The sequence below is a fragment of the Balaenoptera acutorostrata genome, chromosome 3 (genome assembly GCF_949987535.1).
Source record: "Balaenoptera acutorostrata chromosome 3, mBalAcu1.1, whole genome shotgun sequence".
Classification (NCBI taxonomy): Eukaryota; Metazoa; Chordata; class Mammalia; order Artiodactyla; family Balaenopteridae; genus Balaenoptera; species Balaenoptera acutorostrata.
This window is the reverse complement of record NC_080066.1, coordinates 92,748,406-92,768,954: the sequence shown is the minus strand read 5'-3', so window position 1 is coordinate 92,768,954 and position 20,549 is coordinate 92,748,406. Positions and strand designations below refer to the sequence as shown.

Below are 20,549 nucleotides of genomic sequence, written 5' to 3'. Positions count from 1 at the left end.
TTATAGGACATCCCAACCAAAAACAGCAGATTACACGTTATTCTCAAGTACGCATGGAACATTCTCCAGGATAGATCACAACTTGGGTCACAAATCAAGCCTCAGTAAATTTAAGAAAATTGAAATCATATCAAGCATCTTTTCTGACCACAACGCTATGAGATTAGAAATGAATTACAGGGAAAAAAACGTGAAAAGAACAAACACATGGAGGCTAAACAATACGTTACTAAATAACCAAGAGATCACTGAAGAAATCAAAGAGGAAATCAAAAACTACCTAGAGACAAATGACAATGAACACACGACGATCCAAAACCTATGGGATGCAGCAAAAGCAGTTCTAAGAGGGAAGTTTATAGCTATACAAGCCTACCTAAAGAAACAAGAAAAATCTCAAGTAAACAATGTAACATTACACCTAAAGAAACTAGAGAAAGAAGAACAAACAAAACCCAAAGTTAGCAGAAGGAAAGAAATCATAAAGATCAGAGCGGAAATAAATGAAATAGAAACAAAGAAAACAATAGCAAAGATCAAGAAAACTAAAAGCTGCTTCTTTGAGAAGATAAACAAAATTGATAAGCCATTAGCCAGACTCATCAAGAAAAAGAGGGAGAGGACTCAAATCAATAAAATTAGAAATGGAAAAGGAGAAGTTACAACAGACACCACAGAAATACAAAGCATCCTAAGAGACTACTACAAGCAACTGTATGCCAATAAAATGGACAACCTGGAAGAAATGGACAAATTCTTAGAAAGGTATAACCTTCCAAGACTGAACCAGGAAGAAACAGAAAATATGAACAGACCAATCACAAGTAATGAAATTGAAACTGTGATTAAAAATCTTCCAACAAACAAAAGCCCAGGACCAGATGGCTTCACAGGTGAATTCTATCAAACATTTAGAGAAGAGCTAACACCCATCCTTCTCAAACTCTTCCAAAAAATTACAGAGGAAGGAACACTCCCAAACTCATTCTATGAGGCCACCATCACCCTGATACCAAAACCAGACAAAGATACTACAAAAAAAGAAAATTACAGACCAATGTCACTGATGAATATAGATGCAAAAATCCTCAACAAATTACTAGCAAACAGAATCCAACAACACATTAAAAGGATCATACACCACGGTCAAGTGGGATTTATCCCAGGGATGCAAGGATTCTTCAATATACGCAAATCAATCAATGTGACACACCATATTAACAAATTGAAGAATAAAAACTATATGATCATCTCAATAGATGCAGAAAAAACTCTTGACAAAATTCAACACCCATTTATGATAAAAACTCTCCAGAAAGTGGGCATAGAGGGAACCTACCTCAATATAATAAAGGCCATATACGACAAACCCACAGCAAACATCACTGTCAACGCTGAAAAACTGAAAGCATTTCCTCTAAGATCAGGAATAAGACAAGGATGTCCACTCTCAACACTATTATTCAACATAGTTTTGGAAGTCCTAACCACGGCAATCAGAGAAGAAAAAGAAATAAAAGGAATCCAAATTGGAAAAGAAGAAGTAAAACTGTCACTGTTTGCAGATGACATGATACTATACATAGAGAATCCTAAAAATGCCACCAGAAAACTACTAGACCTAATCAATGAATTTGGTAAAGTTGCAGGATACAAAATTAATGCACAGAAATCTCTGGCATTCCTATACACCAATGATGAAAAATCTGAAAGAGAAATTAAGGAAACACTCCCATTTACCATTGCAACAAAAAGAATAAAATACCTAGGAATAAACCTACCTAGGGAGACAAAAAACCTGTATGCAGAAAACTATAAGACAGTGATTAAAGAAATTAAAGATGATACCAACAGATAGAGAGATATACGATGTTCTTGGATTGGAAGAATCAATATTGTGAAAATGACTATACTACCCAAAGCAATCTACAGATTCAATGCAATCCCTATCAAATTACCAATGGCATTTTTTACGGAGCTAGAACAAATCATCTTAAAATTTGTATGGAGACACAAAAGACCCCGAATAGCCAAAGCAGTCTTGAGGGAAAAAAACGGAGCTGGAGGAATCAGACTCCCTGACTTCAGACTATACTACAGAGCTACAGTAATCAAGACAATATGGTACTGGCACAAAAACAGAAACATAGATCAATGGAACAAAATAGAAAGCCCAGAGATAAACCCACGCACCTATGGTCAACTAATCTATGACAAAGGAGGCAAAGATATACAACGGAGAAAAGACAGTCTCTTCAATAAGTGGTGCTGGGAAAACTGGACAGCTACATGTAACAGAATGAAATTAGAACACTCCCTAACACCATACACAAAAATAAACTCAAAATGGATTCGAGGCCTAAATGTAAGATCGGACACTATAAAACTCTTAGAGGAAAACATAGGAAGAACACTCTTTGACATAAATCACAGCAAGATCTTTTTTGATCCACCTCCTAGAGTAATGGAAATAAAAACAAAAATAAATGGGAACTAATGAAACTTCAAAGCTTTTGCACAGCAAAGGAAACCATAAACAAGACGAAAAGACAACCCTCAGAATGGGAGAGAATATTTGCAAACGAATCAACAGACAAAGAATTAATCTCCAAAATATATAAACAGCTCATTCTGCTCAATATTAAAGAAACAAACAACCCAATCCAAAAATGGGCAGAAGACCTAAATAGACATTTCTCCAAAGAAGACATACAGATGGCCAAGAAGCACATGAAAAGATGCTCAACATCATTAATTATTAGAGAAATGCAAATCAAAACTACAATGAGGTATCACTTCACACCAGTTAGAATGGGCATCAGAAAATCTACAAACAACAAATGCTGGAGAGGGTGTGGAGAAAAGGGAACCCTCTTGCACTGTTGGTGGGAATGTAAATTGATACAGCCACTATGGAGAACAATATGGAGGTTCCTTAAAAAACTAAAAATAGAATTACCATATGATCCAGCAATCCCACTACTGGGCATATACCCAGAGAAAACCGTAATTCAAAAAGACACATGCACCCCAATGTTCATTGCAGCACTATTTCCAATAGCCAGGTCATGGAAGCAACCTAAATGCCCATTGACAGACGAATGGATAAAGAAGTTGTGGTACATATATACAATGGAATATTACTCAGCATAAAAAGGAACGAAACTGGGTCATTTGTTGAGACGTGGATGGATCTAGAGACTGTCATACAGAGTGAAGTAAGTCAGAAAGAGAAAAACAAATATTGTATATTAACGCATGTATGTGGAACCTAGAAAAATGGTACAGATGAACCGGTTTGCAGGGCAGAAGTTGAGACACAGATGTAGAGAACAAACGTATGGACACCAAGGGGGGAAAACCGCGGTGGGGTGGGGATGGTGGTGTGCTGAATTGGGAGATTGGGATTGACATGTATACAATGATGTGTATAAAATTGATGACTGATTAAAAAATAAATAAATAAATAAATAAATGAAAGCCAAAGTCTTGAAAAGAAGTGTTGGTAATGTAGCAAAAAAGCAGAAGAGTCAGGCTGGAAAGTCTTATAACAAGTCCCAGTCCCCAACTCAGCCAGCTGCACTGCCACTATACATCAATATCTCAGACAACTGCAAGAGTGGGAAATTTTTGCAAATGAATTTTATTCTCTTTTGAATAAAATTCTGTTGAATTTGAAAGATCATCTCTTCTTTGCATACCAAAAATACAAAGCACAGTACAGGATATGAATAATCAACACCCAACATATGATAAGAACATTTATAGATTCTCACAACTATCTCAAGATTCCAGAAAGTAAATAAAATGTTATGACTGACTCCTGGCAAATAAGTCATCAGAAAACACAACAATAATTTGAAAGTGATTAAAAAGGAAAAATGATAAATACAAATGTAGAAGTCTCTACTCTACTTACGTTTTAAATATGAATGGGATGGAAAGTGATCAAACTGATCAGGTACAGAAGATTTTGAGGATGGACTCAAAAGATTTTCCTTGCTCTTCAAAAAGAAATCTACTGTGTCCAGCTGACGATTTTCTATTCCTGCCTGAGGTGAGAGAAAATCAGAAAAAAATTACAATAGGAAAAAAAATTGGGATACAGATTTTTTAAACTTTACAACTTAATGTACTAACACAAAGAGACACAGGCTATCTTTTTTTTTTAAGATTTTTATTTATTCATTCATTTTTGGCTGCGTCAGGTCTTTAGTTGCAGCACGCGGGATCTTCGTTGAGGCGTGCAGGATCTTTCATCGCGGCACACGGGCTCTTCGTTGCAGCACACAGGCTTCTCTCTAGTTGGAGCATGCGGGTTTTCTCTCTCTAGTTGTGGTGTGCAGGCTCCAGGGTGCGTGGGCTCTGTAGTTGTGGTGTGCGGGTTCCAAAGCACGTGGGCTCTGTAGTTGAGGCGCGTGAGCTCAGTAGTTGTGGCGTGCGGGCTTAGTTGCCCCGCAGCATGTGGGATCTTAGTTTCCTGACCAGGGATCGAATCCGCGCCCGCTGCATTGGAAGGCAAGTTCCTTATCACTGGACCACCAGGGAAGTCCCCACAAGGCTATCTTTATCTTGCAAGAGTACCTGAGTTCTAGTGAGGATTCTGACAATGACCATGTGACTTGGGGCAAGTCTCTGTAACCTTTCTGAACATCAGTTCTGCTTTAGCTCTACCATTCTGTAATTCTAACACCATTCAAAGCTAGGTACTCAGGGATCACCCTCACAGTTATCGTCTATTTGAATTAAAATGTTAAAGCAGTATGATACAAAGTTAAACTGAAAAAGCAGGCTAAATACAGACTCCCATTTCTAAAGTAGGCATCTGAGGAAAGTTTTCTATAAAGAACACGTAAAAATCACAGATTTAAAAATATATATACAGTTGACCCTTGAACAACTCAGGAGTTAGGGATGTTGACCCTCCTGTGCAGTGGAAAACCCATGTATAACTCTACAGTCATCACTCTGAATCAGAGGTTCCACATCCATGTATTCAACCATCCTTGGATTGTGCAGTACTGTAGTACTCACTATTGAAAAAAGTCATCATACAAGTGGACCTGCGCAGCTCAAACCCATGTTGTTCACGGGTCAATTATGTGTGTGTGTTTATAAAATATACCTTTAAATGCTCAGTTGAACTGGAAAGAAAGAGAAAAATCCTCAGAGAGTACAAACAAATCTCTGATGGCCTAAATAAAGCAGGGGCTGAAAAACAGGGCCCACCAACCAAATTCAACTCCTGTCTGTCTTTGTAAACGAAGTTTTATGGGAACATGGCCACATCCGTTCATGTACCTATTGTCAATGGCTATAATGACATATCTGAGTATTTGTAACAGAAATCTTCCTGGAAAGCCTACAATATTTATTCTCTGGTCCTTGACAGAAAAACTTTCACATGCCTAGCCTAAAGCACTGTGCCTAAGAATCACCTGGAGAGCTTATTAAAATGTGGATTGCTGAGCCCATTCCCCAGAGATTCTGATTCTCTAAGTCTGGGGTGGGGCCTGAAAATTTACATTTCTAATAAATCTGCAGGAGATGGTGATGCTGCTGGTCTGGGGACCACACTGAGAGTCAACGGGCTGAAGTTCTGGGTGCTAGGCCAGGCAGGCCAGGTGAGAGGTATTGGTGAAAGTTATGTGTGAAGGAAGAAAAGAGAGGATAAACCTAGGGTCTATGCACAGTGACAATCTCCAAGAGAAGATGAACTAGAAAAATTACTCCACCAGAGGGAGACCATAAACAAACCATGCCTTTGCACTAGGTAGTGAAAGGAAAAACTATATTATGTATGGTTAAATAAGAACATTATTGCTCTTAGGAGATATATGTTAAAGTACTTAGAATGAAAAGTTATGAAGTTTGCAACTTTCAAATAGTTCAGCAAAAATAAGAAGTACACATACAGTCAAAACAAATGTGGCAAAATGTTAACAGTCGGTAAATGGGAAAGAGGTAAATGGATGCTCATTTTACTATTTTTATAATTTTCCTATAAATTTGAAAATTTTCAAAATAACACATTTAAAAATAATGACCAAATAGTAATTCTAGAAATAAAAAAAATAAAAATTGAAACTAGATACTCAGTGGATGTATTTAATACCAGATTAGATATAGCTGAAAAGAGAAGTAACGACCTGAAATAGTGATATAAAGGAATTATCCAAAGACATGAGTTAAGAGAGATTAAGAGAAACTGAGGAAAGTATGAAAATTCTAACTACTTCTGATGGAAGTACCACTGTGACAACTGGAAAACGCATATTCAATTTTCACACACATGGAACATTTATGAAACTGAGTACTTACTAGGCTATACCTGAGTCTCAACAAATTCACTCGTTTGTATGTGGGGGGAGACTAAGGCCAAAACAATGCTGTAATACCACATCATCCTAATTAAACTCACTACATGGACACACTATGTATAAAGACAGAGGCTTTACAGTCACACTGCCTGGGTTGCACCCTGGTGCAACTGCTTAGTGTCCAACTATATCTGTATTAGAATTCACAACCTCTTACTCACAGAAAGATAGACAAGATGAAAAGGCAGAGGGCTACATACCAGATGAAGGAACAAGATAAAACCCCAGAAAAATAACTAAATGAAGTGGAGATAGGCAACCTTCCAGAAAAAGAATTCAGAATAATGATAGTGAAGATGATCCAGGACCTCGGAATAAGAATGGAGGCAAAGATCGAGAAGATGCAAGAAATGTTTAACAAAGACCTAGAAGAATTAAAGAACAAACAAACAGAGATGAACAATACAATAACTGAAATGAAAACTACACTAGAAGGAATCAATAGCAGAATAACTGAGGCAGAAGAACGGATAAGTGACCTGGAACACAGAATGGTGGAATTCACTGCTGCTGAACAGACTAAAGAAAAAAGAATGAAAAGAAATGAAGACACCCTAAGAGACCTCTGGGACAACATGAAACGCAACAACATTCGCATTATAGGGGTCCCAGAAGGAGAAGAGAGAGAGGAAGGACCAGAGAAAATATTTGAAGAGATTATAATCGAAAACTTCCCTAACATGGGAAAGGAAATAGCCACCCAAGTCCAGGAAGCACAGCGAGTCCCATACAGGATAAACCCAAGGAGAAACACGCCGACACACATAGTAATCAAAGTGGCAAAAATTAAAGACAAAGAAAAATTATTGAAAGCACCAAGGGAAAAACGACAAATAACATACAAGGGAACTCCCATAAGGTTAACAGCTGATTTCTCAGCAGAAACTCTACAAACCAGAAGGGAGTGGCAGGATATACTTAAAGTGATGAAAGGGAAGAACCTACAACCAAGATTACTCTACCCAGCCAGGATCTCATTCAGATTTGATGGAGAAATCAAAAGCTTTACAGACAAGCAAAAGCTAAGAGAATTCAGCACCACCAAACCAGCTCTACAACAAATGCTAAAGGAATTTCTCTAAGTGGGAAACACAAGAGAAGAAAAGGACCTACAAAAACAAACCCAAAACAATTAAGAAAATGGTCAAAGGGACATACATATCGATAATTACGTTAAATGTGAATGGATTAAATGCTCCAACCAAAATACACAGGCTTGCTGAATGGATACAAAGACAAGACCCATATATATGCTGTCTACAAGAGACCGACTTCAGACCTAGGGACACATACAGACTGAAAGTGAGGGGATGGAAAAAGATATTCCATGCAAATGGAAATCAAAAGAAAGCTGGAGTAGCTATACTCATATCAGATAAAATAGACTTTAAAATAAAGAATGTTACAAAAGACAAGGAAGGACACTACATAATGATCAAGGGATCAATCCAAGAAGAAGATATAACAATTATAAATATATATGCACCCAACATAGGAGCACCTCAATACATAAGGCAACTGCTAACAGCTATAAAAGAGGAAATCGACAGTAACACAATCACAGTGGGGGACTTTAACACCTCACTTACACCAATGGACAGATCATCCAAAATGAAAATAAATAAGGAAACACAAGCTTTAAATCACACAATAGACCAGATAGATTTGATTGATATTTATAGGACATCCCAACCAAAAACAGCAGATTACACGTTCTTCTCAAGTGCGCATGGAACATTCTCCAGGATAGATCACAACTTGGGTCACAAATCAAGCCTCAGTAAATTTAAGAAAACTGAAATCATATCAAGCATCTTTTCTGACCACAACGCTATGAGATTAGAAATGAATTACAGGGAAAAAAACGTGAAAAGAACAAACACATGGAGGCTAAACAATACATTACTAAATAACCAAGAGATCACTGAAGAAATCAAAGAGGAAATCAAAAAATACCTAGAGACAAATGACAATGAACACACGACGATCCAAAACCTATGGGATGCAGCAAAAGCAGTTCTAAGAGGGAAGTTTATAGCTATACAAGCCTACCTAAAGAAACAAGAAAAATCTCAAGTAAATAAGCTAACTTTACACCTAAAGGAACTAGAGAAAGAAGAACAAACAAAACCCAAAGTTAGCAGAAGGAAAGAAATCATAAAGATCAGAGCGGAAATAAATGAAATAGAAACAAAGAAAACAATAGCAAAGATCAATAAAACTAAAAGCTGCTTCTTTGAGAAGATAAACAAAATTGATAAGCCATTAGCCAGACTCATCAAGAAAAAGAGGGAGAGGACTCAAATCAATAAAATCAGAAATGAAAAAGGAGAAGTTACAACAGACACCGCAGAAATACAAAACATCCTAAGAGACTACTACAAGCAACTCTGTGCCAATAAAATGGACGACCTGGAAGAAATGGACAAATTTTTAGAAAGGTATAACCTTCCAAGACTGAACCAGGAAGAAATAGAAAATATGAACAGACCAATCACAAGTAATGAAATTGAAACTGTGATTAAAAATCTTCCAACAAATAAAAGTCCAGGACCAGATGGCTTCACAGGTGAATTCTATCAAACATTTAGAGAAGAGCTAACACCCATCCTTCTCAAACTCTTCCAAAATATTGCAGAGGAAGGAACACTCCCAAACTCATTCTATGAGGCCACCATCACCCTGATACCAAAGCCAGACAAAGATACTACAAAAAAAGAAAATTACAGACCAATATCACTGATGAATATAGATGCAAAAATCCTCAACAAAATACTGGCAAACAGAATCTAACAACACATTAAAAGGATCATACACCACAATCAAGTGGGATTTATCCCAGGGATGCAAGGATTCTTCAATATACGCAAATCAATCAATGTGATACACCATATTAACAAATTGAAGAATAAAAACCATATGATCATCTCAATAGATGCAGAAATAGCTTTTGACAAAATGCAACACCCATTTATGATAAAAACTCTCCAGAAAGTGGACATAGAGGGAACTTTCCTCAACATAATAAAGGCCATATATGACAAACCCACAGCAAACATCATTCTCAATGGTGAAAAACTGGAAGCATTTCCTCTAAGATCAGGAACGAGAGAAGGATGTCCACTCTCACCACTAGTATTCAACATAGTCTTGGAAGTCCTAACCACAGCAATCAGAGAAGAAAAAGAAATAAAAGGAATACAAATTGGAAAAGAAGAAGTAAAACTGTCACTGTTTGCAGATGACATGATACTATACATAGAGAATCCTAAAAATGCCACCAGAAAACTACTAGAGCTAATCAATGAATTTGGTAAAGTTGCAGGATACAAAATTAATGCACAGAAATCTCTGGCATTCCTATACACCAATGATGAAAAATCTGAAAGAGAAATTATGGAAACACTCCCATTTACCATTGCAACAAAAAGAATAAAATACCTAGGAATAAACCTACCTAGGGAGACAAAAGACCTGTATGCAGAAAACTATGACACTGATGAAAGAAATTAAAGATGATACCAACAGATGGAGACATATACCATGTTCTTGGATTGGAAGAATCAATATTGTGAAAATGACTATATTACCCAAAGCAATCTACAGATTCAATGCAATCCCTATCAAATTACCAATGGCATTTTTTACAGAGCTAGAACAAATCATCTTAAAATTTGTATGGAGACACAAAAGACCCCGAATAGCCAAAGCAGTCTTGAGGGAAAAAAACGGAGCTGGAGGAATCAGACTCCCTGACTTCAGACTATACTACAGAGCTACAGTAATCAAGACAATATGGTACTGGCACAAAAACAGAAACATAGATCAGTGGAACAGGATAGAAAGCCCAGAGATAAACCCACGCACCTATGGTCAACTAATCTATGACAAAGGAGGCAAAGATATACAATGGAGAAAAGACAGTCTCTTCAATAAGTGGTGCTGGGAAAACTGGACAGCTACATGTAAAAGAATGAAATTAGAATACTCCCTAACACCATACACAAAAATAAACTCAAAATGGATTCGAGACCTAAATGTAAGACCGGACACTATAAAACTCTTAGTGGAAAACATAGGAAGAACACTCTTTGACATATATCACAGCAAGATCTTTTTTGATCCACCTCCTAGAGTAATTGAAATAAAAACAAAAATAAACAAATGGGACCTAATGAAACTTCAACGCTTTTGCACAGCAAAGGAAACCATAAACAAGACCAAAAGACAACCCTCAGAACGGGAGAAAATATTTGCAAACGAATCAATGGACAAAGGATTAATCTCCAAAATATATAAACAGCTCATTCAGCTCAATATTAAAGAAACAAACACCCCAATCCAAAAATGGGCAGAAGACCTAAATAGACATTTCTCCAAAGAAGACATACAGATGGTCAAGAAGCACATGAAAAGATGCTCAACATCACTAATTATTAGAGAAATGCAAATCAAAACTACAATGAGGTATCACCTCACACCAGTTAAGAATGGGCATCATCAGAAAATCTACAAACAACAAATGCTGGAGAGGGTGTGGAGAAAAGGGAACCCGCTTGCACTGTTGGTGGGAATGTAAATTGATACAGCCACTATGGAGAACAGTATGGAGGTTCCTTAAAAAACTAAAAATAGATTTACCATATGATCCAGCAATCCCACTACTGGGCGTATACCCAGAGAAAACCGTAATTCAAAAAGACACACGCACCCCAATGTTCATTGCAGCACTATTTCCAATAGCCAGGTCATGGAAGCAACCTAAATGCCCATCGACAGACGAATGGTTAAAGAAGTTGTGGTACATATATACAATGGAATATTACTCAGCCATAAAAAGGAACGAAATTGAGTCATTTGCTGAGACGTGGATGGATCTAGAGACTGTCATACAGAGTGAAGTAAGTCAGAAAGAGAAAAACAAATATCATATATTAATGCATATATGTGGAACCTAGAAAAATGGCACAGATGAGCCGGTTTGCAGGGCAGAAGTTGAGACACAGATGTAGAGAACAGACATATGGACACCAAAGGGGGAAAACTGCGGTGGGTTGGGGATGGTGGTGTGCTGAATTGGGCGATTGGGATTGACATGTATACACTGATGTGTATAAAATTGATGACTAACAAGAACCTGCAGTATAAAAACAAACAAACAAAGAAACAAAAAAAATAAGAATTCACAACCTCTCTGTGTTCCCTCACCTATAAAACGGAAATAATAAACAATATTTATCTATAGATAAGAAAATTAATGAGCTAGCATCTGACGATTAACATTAATATTTAGGAAAAATAACTATAGGAAATAACCTAAGAGTAAACACTACTCCTTCTGAATAATAGATTTATAAGAGACTAATTTTCTTTTTTCTCCCATTCTCAAATTTTCTACAATAAATATTTTGTAGTATATTAAGGTAAGTTTTTCAACAAATGGTGCTGGACTATTGAATATCCACATGCAAAAGAATGAGGTTGGGTCCCTTCCACTGACCGTACACAAAAATTAATCAAAATGCATCAAAGACCTAAACGAAAGAACTAAAACTATAAAACTCTTATAAGAGTAAATCTTCATGACCTCAGAATAGGCACTGGTTTCTTAGATATGACACCAAAAGCCCAAGTGACCAAAAAAAAAAAAAAAAAAAAAAACCCCAAAAAACAAGAAAAAAGGTAAACTAACTTCATCAAAATTAAAAACTTTTGTGTTTCAAAGGACACCATCAAGAAGGTGAAAAGACAACCCATAAAAACAGGAGAAAATATTTACAAATCATATATCTCATAAAGGTCTAGAATATAGAAAGAACTCTTAGAATTCAAAAATAAAAACAAATAACTCAATTACAAAATGAACAAAGGATTTAAGTAGACATTTCTCCAAAGAGATACACACATGGCCAGTAAGCATTTGAAAACATGTTCAACACATTAGTCATTAGGAAATGCAAGTCAAAACCACAACGAGATACCACTTCACTTTGACTTCACAGCTAGTAGGATGGCTATGATAATAAAAAATTGGACAATAACAAGTTTTGGTGAGAATGGAGAGCTACAGGAACTCCCACACATTGCTGGTGGGAATGTAAAATAGTGTAACCACTGTGAAACTGTGAAACTGTGAAAACAGTTTGGTGGTTCTTCAGAAAGTTAAATGACTTCATAATTCCACTGCCAGGTGTATACCCAAGAGAAATAAACACACATGACGACACAAAAACTAGTACACCACCTTTCATCGCAGGATAATTCCTAACAGCCAAAAAGGAAAAACCACCTAAATGTCCATCGACTGATGAATGGATAAAAAACATCTGCTTTATCCACATAATGGAATGTTATTCAGCCATAAAAACAAATGAAGTACTGACACATGCGACATGGATGAGCCTTGAAAACATGCCAAATGACAGAAGCCAGTCATGAAAGGCCACATTTTTTATAATTCCATTTATATGAAATTGTCAGAACAGGAAAATCCAGAGACAGAAACGAGATTAAGTGTTTAGAAATTAGGGTTTGTGAGGAATTGGGAGTGATTGCTAATGGGTATGCTGTTTCTCTTTGGGGTGATGAAAATGTTCTGGAATTACACAGGATGGTTGTATAACTCTGAATATACTAAAACCCACTGAATTGTACATTAGATAGGTGAATTTTATGGTATGTGAATTATATCTCAATAAAGCTGCCACTAAAAAAACAGTCTGGTACATAACATTATTAACTTCCAGTTTTCGACCTTGCTGGGCTGTGCGCTACAGTAGAAAGTGCCCTGATTTTGATTCTAGACCCTGCCTTATTAGTATGGCTATGGGCCACTCACTCAACCCTTCTGAGCCTTACGTTTTTCATCTGTAAAATGAAATGAATAAAAACTACCCAACCCATCGCATGTGGTTATTTTAGCACAATTTAGAGAATTCATAAAAAAGTTTGTGAACTAGGGCTTCCCTGGTGGCGCAGTGGTTGAGAATCTGCCTGCTAATGCAGGGGACACGGGTTCGAGCCCTGGTCTGGGAGGATCCCACATGCCGCGGAGCGGCTGGGCCCGTGAGCCACGGCTGCTGAGCCTGCGCTTCTGGAGCCTGTGCCCCGCGACGGGAGGGGCCGCGATAGTGAAAGGCCCGCGCACCGCGATGAAGAGCGGTCCCCGCACCGCGATGAAGAGTGGCCCCCACTTGCCGCAACTGGAGAAAGCCCTCGCACGAACCAAAGACCCAGCACAGCCAAAAATAATAAATAAATAAATAAATAAATAAATAAATAAATAAATAAATAAAAATTAAAAAAAAAAAAAAAAAGTTTGTGAACTATAAAATGCTACATAAATTCAGGTATGTCACTACCACAGCTGGATTAGAGGATTACGGGCTATAGAGTAGGAATAAGAGATCACTCCTGCTTGAGCTTTCCATAGCTTGTTTCCACTTCATTTATTCTCATCAGCTTATTGTTGCCTCCAACTCTCGTAACTTTTTCTTTCTTAAATAGTGTTTATTATAATCTTTTATCTTTTAAAGCCAAAAAGGGTAAACTGCTAAGCAAAATTAGGGTAAAAAAACCACCAAAACTAACCAAATGGATGGGTAGAGGCTACAGATCCTTTGCTGCTAAGTTAAATGAATCTCCGAAATTGTTAGTCAAATAAGGGTAGATGACAGAAAATAACCAAGCAAAGTTCTACAGACATTTAATTCTGTTACCTCTAGTGCATGTATGGGAATGGAGCACCTCCCCCAACCATTGAGATGGCAAAGAGAGTCCACAGTGCTGGCACTTCCATGGATCATTAGCCTATTTAAAAATTCCTCTTGAGTCAAACCAAACAAAATCAGAGAGAGTCCACCTTCTATAAGAAAAAAAAGTTAGCTTTAATAAATTATTAGGAGTTAGGTTTTAGGGTTATGACAGGAATTTCTAATTACTCAATACTTCAGCATTGTAATTACAAATAGATTTATTGGGTACTAGTAACTAATGACCTGAAGTAATAAATTCATCATGATTTTTCAAAGAATGTTATTTTTAAAAACAGTAACTGCAAGACAAATTCTCATAAGAACAATGCATCCTATGAAATAACATTGAACCTCTCTTTTCTACATTGTACTATATTGCACAATCAATACCTGGAACCTTTAACTATTTACCGAGATGTCAGATTTCTGGTTTACTAAAATAAAACAATTAATAGCATCCTCTTGACACAAAGAAATACATGATTACCAAAATTGAGATACTGAAGAAGAAACACATGGTTAGTTCAATGAGAACACTCAGTAGCTTTATAGGAGGTTATGGCATAAATGCTGAATCAATGTATATCTGACACACCAAACCCAAATGCCTATGGGACCAAACAGGTGGGGAGAAGAAGTGCAAGAAAACCTAACCTGAAAGAAACTAACCCATCTAAGAGCACTGAAATTTGACTCCAATCCATAAATTACTATGAGGGATGAGGGGCAGTGTGGCAGATCTTTTAATTCGCGTGAAACCCTCTAATTTTACATGTTTATAATAAATAAAATATTTTTTAAAAAGCCTAGGTAGTGTAGGCCAAACAAAATGAATCTGAGTTCATGCATGGCCCACGAGCTAACAGCTTGCAACCTTTGCCTGTACAGACTGAAGTCCCATGAACGACTCGCTGGGTTAAAACCAACCTTTCTTACTCTTAAACTCTTCCTGACTCAGTCCTAGCATTTAGCTGAGCAGAAATCACCTTAATTAAAAATCAAACACATGAGACAACATTACTGAGAGTAACACCAAATTTTCTCCATCAAAGCCTAGGCTTAGAGGAGTAGGCACCACCACCACCCGGGCAGCAGAAGTAAAATAGATCAGAGAGCACCTCTCAGCATGGATTTCAACCTGATACAAGACATTCTCACCTGTCAAAACAAGGCACAGTTGCTGGTCTCCACCACTGTCTACAGGAATACACTTCTTGCCCAGCGAAAAACACTGCATGCTCTGGGTCTCCAAATCCCACAGGACAATGGTACAGCCCGTCCTTTCAACTGCCCAAGTAAACAGCGCAGTGAAGCCTGTCACAGACATACATGTAAGCTCAAGGGGTTCCTCCTGTTCACTGATGTGTATTCTTTTCCATGATCTTCCTGAATCACTGGTCTTGGCAGGACCTTTCTGTGGAAAACTATACTGGCTGCACATTACATCCTGTGGAGTGAAGGCCCAGTTTGGCACACTGGTACTGTGGTTACCAGGGGGCTCCAAATGCAAAATATCCTGGAACCACGGAGCACAACAGGTACCTTCCAGCTTGGAGTTCTTTATTGTTTCATTCAGTGATGACAGCTGGGCTTTCCAAGACCTGGAAGATAGGGCAGAACTTACATCTGTGACAGTGAAAGGCACAAAGCAAAGCACTAAACCAAGCAAAGATGCACTTAGGAAAATAAAAGTGTCTACCTCTGTAAAGACTTTTAGTGAAAAGGCACAGTATCAGCATGACAAAAAATGGAAATAATGAAGTAAATCCAAAAAGGAGGTTTCTGTACCGATCAACTTGGAAGGAAAACTTGGTCAGTTTCATGTTGTAGTCAGAATTAACAGGATCATCTTCATCTATCCCCTTAGGGCCTTCAATAGGAATGTCTTCTAGTGTTCTTTCACATAGTAGGTGTCCTGGGTATTGCCTATGTTTTAAAAACAATAGTCATGGTAAAAAAATGATGATCAAACAAAATCTGTGTTATTATTGCTCCTGTTAAAAATGGAAGGGCAGGGGAAGGGGGTAACTTCCCTGGTGGTCCAGTGGTTAAGAATCCACCTTCCAATGCAGGGGATGCGGGTTTGATCCCTGGTCAGGGAACTAAGATCCCACATATTGCGAGGCGACTAAGCCCGCACGCCACAACTAAAGAGCCTGCGTGCTGCAACTACAGAGCCCATGCACTCTGGAGCCTGTGCACCACAACTACAGAGCCTATGTGCGCTGGAGCCTGTGCGCCACTAGAGAGAAGCCTGCACGCTGCAACTAAGGGCCAAACGCAGCCAAAAATGAAATAAATAAATATATATTAAAAAAAAAATGGAAGGGGGTATGGGGTGGAGGTGTTACAGAGTAGAAAGAGTATAGACAATAAGTTTCCTTTACCCAGACTCCTTACCTCCATTACTTAAGGCAGATTGATAAAGTCAGCCTTAAAAATTTGACCCACTTGTAACTACGTGTGAAGATAGATGTCAACTAGATTGATTGTGGTGATCATTTCACAATATACATAGATATATGTTGTGTATTTGAAACTAATGTAATGTTTATGTCAATTAAAAAATATTTGACCCTTAAGGAAAGTTAGCTTTATGTAGATAAAAGCATGGATTATCTGCTACATTGTAGATGTTGTGCTAAAAACTTTACCTAAACTAAGGTATTTGAGCCTTTCAACAACCCTATGAGGTAAATAGAAGTCAGTTTTGTAGATACAGAAAGTAAGGCTCAAACAGTGGAGCTGGATTTGAACCAGGTGAATGTGACCATAAGCCCAGGTTTTTAATCAGTCACCATACCGCCACCACAAATTAAGACTTAGGCTGAGACCCGGGGAACACATAAAAGCTAGGAAAGCAAAGTATGAGTGCAGGTGTGGATGGAGAGTGTATGTGGAAAGAGGGCTGTCACATTGCAGAAGGACAAAGAAGGCTACAGTGGTTAAAGCATAGTGAATGAGAAGCAAGGTGGTGTGAGATGAGGCTGGAGAGCTTGGCAAGAGCCAGATGGGGTCAGGTTTTATGGGCTACTAAGGATTCTTAGCTTCTATCTTGGGGTCGGGGGGCGGCGCGGGAAGAAGCTAAATAAGGGTTTTACGCAGAGAAGCCATATGATCAGACACAGAGGAGTAGCTGTGGGGAGAATGGGATGCATGTAAACCCCCTGAACACTTAAATTATTAACCCTTTCAACAATTTGAAGGTAACAGCTTGATATACATTTGTCAAGGAGATGATGTTAGAGAAGGCAGGGTGACAGTGAGAAAATATGATCCATGGAGAAGGTAGTTCCCGCACCAACAAAAGATACATACCCTGCCCCAGATGTTCATACCTGGCTATACTCTGATAAGACATGCATTGTAACACCACCACTCTGGCTACTCCGTAGATGATGGATTTGAGGGGGGAAGAACAGATATGGGGAGACCAATTACGAGGCTGGTAAGCTAGTTCAGGTAAGTGATGACAGCGGAATAGATCACAATGACGACAGAGGAGTTAAGACAAGTGGGCAGATTCAAGACACACTCAGGAGCTAGAATGGCTAGGACCTGGTGATTAGCTGGATGTGGATCTAATACTTAAAAGAGGCTAGAGATCTAGAAAAGAGAGGAAACAGAAAACGGTCCCGGAGAAGGAGGGAAGGAATGGGGTCCAGAGTACACACAGAAGGACTGGCCTTCATAGGAGAAGGGAATCCCTCCATTGTAACAGGAGGGAAGATGGAGAAGATGAGTGCAGGAAAGTGGGTTTGCAATTTAATGTGAGAAACTGAAGGAGCTCCCATTAGATGGGTTCTACTTCCTTTATAAAGTTGGAGGTAAAGTCATCCAAGAACAGTTGGGGGTAAAGAGATGAATAAAGGTTTGAGGAAAATGGAGGTTTAAAACATTGTTGTAAAGAATGGACTCATGAAAAATCATTGTAAAATTTCCAGGCAACATGAGAGACCACAGAAGGCACTGAATGTGAACTTATAGTGGTATCAATTTTCCTCTGTGGTTTTCTCACAAGTGCTCAGTTGCTTGAGTGCAGGGAATGAGAAGACAGAATAAAAAAAAAGATTTGTCAGATCAAGTGCTACCACAGGGCAGGAGCAAGAGTTTAGGGCTCATTCAAGAAAGTGACTGAAATGACAGGTCATAGAATCTATGCTGTAAAGGGAGGGCAGTGAAGACAGAGGGGGCTCCTGTCTTCACTTGTGAAGTCAGCATATTAGAAATTCCAGTGAGGTCAGATGAGAGAAGAGAAGTGGGGGTACTTGAGTAAGCAAGCTGTACAGTTTGGCAAGTTGTGCTCAGAGTGGGATGTGTAGAAGAGTGATTTGGGGGAGGAGCCATGTCATATAATGACAAAGCCCTGGGTATGACTATGGGAATGGACAGCTAAGGTAAACTGGAAGAAAAAGTCACTGACAGTGAATTGAATGGACAAACCATGAGGAGCTTACATGGAGCTTACAAACTCTGTAGGAAACACAAAAAAATTAGAGAAATAATACAAGACTATACACAATTAAGTGCTAAACTGTAGTTCAAAGCAAAAGTGCTACAGAAGTTCAAAGGAGAGAAAAATTATAAAATGAGTAGAAATTTACAAGTGGAAGGGATTTTAGTAAGGAATGACTTCATGAAAGAGGTGGATCTCAAAGCATGAATAGGACTTGACAAAATGAAAAGGGGTGGCTGACTTTCTGTATGGCAGGAAAGAACAACTAGGGTCAGGAGGCAGGAATGGTAAAAAAACACTGTTAGATTTGAGTACACTTAGAAAATAAACATGCAGTCAACTTCCTCAAGAAATTATACTAATTAAAGAGCACTCATGTAAATAATTAACAAACAGAGATCATTCATTTAGTTGGAAAGGACAGATCCCTAAATTGACTATAGGGAACAGAACAGCAGCTCTTCACTGGCTGATGTTACAGTGGCTGAGTTCAATGAAATTTGTTCAAAGGAATGTGCCTGGTGCCCACTTCAGTGTTCTTCTCTTGCGGTGTTGCCAAAACATCCAGAGGAACAGAACCCTACACTCAAGGATCAGAGTAGCTGAGTGGGCTTTCCTTCCCTCCTCACCTGTCAAATTATTTTCCAAGGAAGTTGATTAGAAGGTAACTCTACACATACAGGATATATTTTAGTCAGTGAAAATGGCCTACTGATACACAAGCACACAGTCTGAAAATGTGATAATCATCCCTGCTCAAAGATTAAAAAAAAAAAAGTATTAAAAGGCCATTGAAAACAAATGAAAAAATCACAGTAGTAAGAAGTTCTGGCTGATATGTGAAGATGAAATTAACCCTTTTTTGTAATCCAAACAATGAGCAATAAACCCATCAAAGTACATTCCCAATTTCTCAAGGATATGTTTATTTCATTCATATTAAGTTAGGACCAAAAATCCTAATGGTTTGAAATGTCCCTTAATACTGAAAGTCATAAATGTGGATTACCCTACTTGCAAGTTTCAATAAACAGGGTGCTGTGTGTGTGTATGCATACACACATATTCCTTTCAAACATTATAGAATTGGAAGCAATTAGAATTTCTAAATCAAAAAGCTACACAAAGAAATACTCAATTTTCACTAATATATTTAGGAAGTGTGTGGGCCCTCCAAGGGAAACACCTGAGGAAATCCTAAAATGGAGAAAGCACAGTTAATACATCTTGTCAAAGTCCTTAAGTGAAAAGTGATCCCCTAGGCAGCCAGGACCCTAACCCACATAAGATACAATTCTAACACAGGGTAAATCCCATTTTTCTTCTACTCTAGTGTTGAGAAGAAGTGAGTAGATAATGTATAATAGCTAAGGGCTTTTAAAATTGTGCTTGGTTACTTTTTACGTATGATGATATAAGCCATATATAATAATAAATATAAATCAAAATCAAACTTGGATATGTATCCAGAAATAAAAAGGTAGCCAGTGGTCACTTGTACATATTTTTATATAGTAACAAGCTCATTAGGTAGTAGCTAGAACGTGATCAAGCAAATAGAGGAAGAAAACTGGTTAAAAGAAAAAAAAGAAGCTAACAAGTACATTTTTAACCCCTTATGGCTCTAATTATTTACCTGAAATCAGAGAAGGAAGTAATCTACATACCTGAAATACAAATTTAAGTTAAGAGCAATTGCAGTGTTGGAGGAGCTGACAATCACTACAACATCTAGGTCTTGAGACACTTTCAATGAAGTAAAGGAAGAACTCTTGGCTGGCTCTTGTTGCTGCTCATTATACATATCTTCTTGAGGAAGTGCTAAATCCACATGAGCTACATGTCTACCATCCACAGTGTCAAAAATGTCTTCGAGTTAGAGTTAAAGAAAATGTCAGTCTTAAGTATGCCTAACCATTTAAAACACAGGACGAAATAGAGTTATAGATTTCACTGCTC

The 20,549-nt window shown here is 37.9% G+C and overlaps 1 protein-coding gene across 3 annotated transcripts in view; it reads right to left on the bottom strand.

Annotated features, from left to right (window-relative positions):
• The window catches only part of SPG11 (SPG11 vesicle trafficking associated, spatacsin), a 91,066-nt gene that overhangs the window by 65,168 nt on the left and 5,349 nt on the right, over nt 1–20,549 (bottom strand). For all 3 annotated transcript variants that reach the window (XR_009007716.1, XM_057544170.1, XM_007169681.2), the window contains exons 4-8: nt 20,258–20,459; nt 15,923–16,060; nt 15,293–15,735; nt 14,099–14,244; nt 3,920–4,052 (exon numbers count right to left, since the gene is read on the bottom strand). Coding sequence is in view for 2 of the 3 variants with exons in the window: in XM_007169681.2 (XP_007169743.2) it covers nt 3,920–4,052; nt 14,099–14,244; nt 15,293–15,735; nt 15,923–16,060; nt 20,258–20,459 (1,062 nt within the window). In the remaining variant the exon portion in view is untranslated. The remainder of the gene's footprint in view (nt 1–3,919; nt 4,053–14,098; nt 14,245–15,292; nt 15,736–15,922; nt 16,061–20,257; nt 20,460–20,549) is intronic.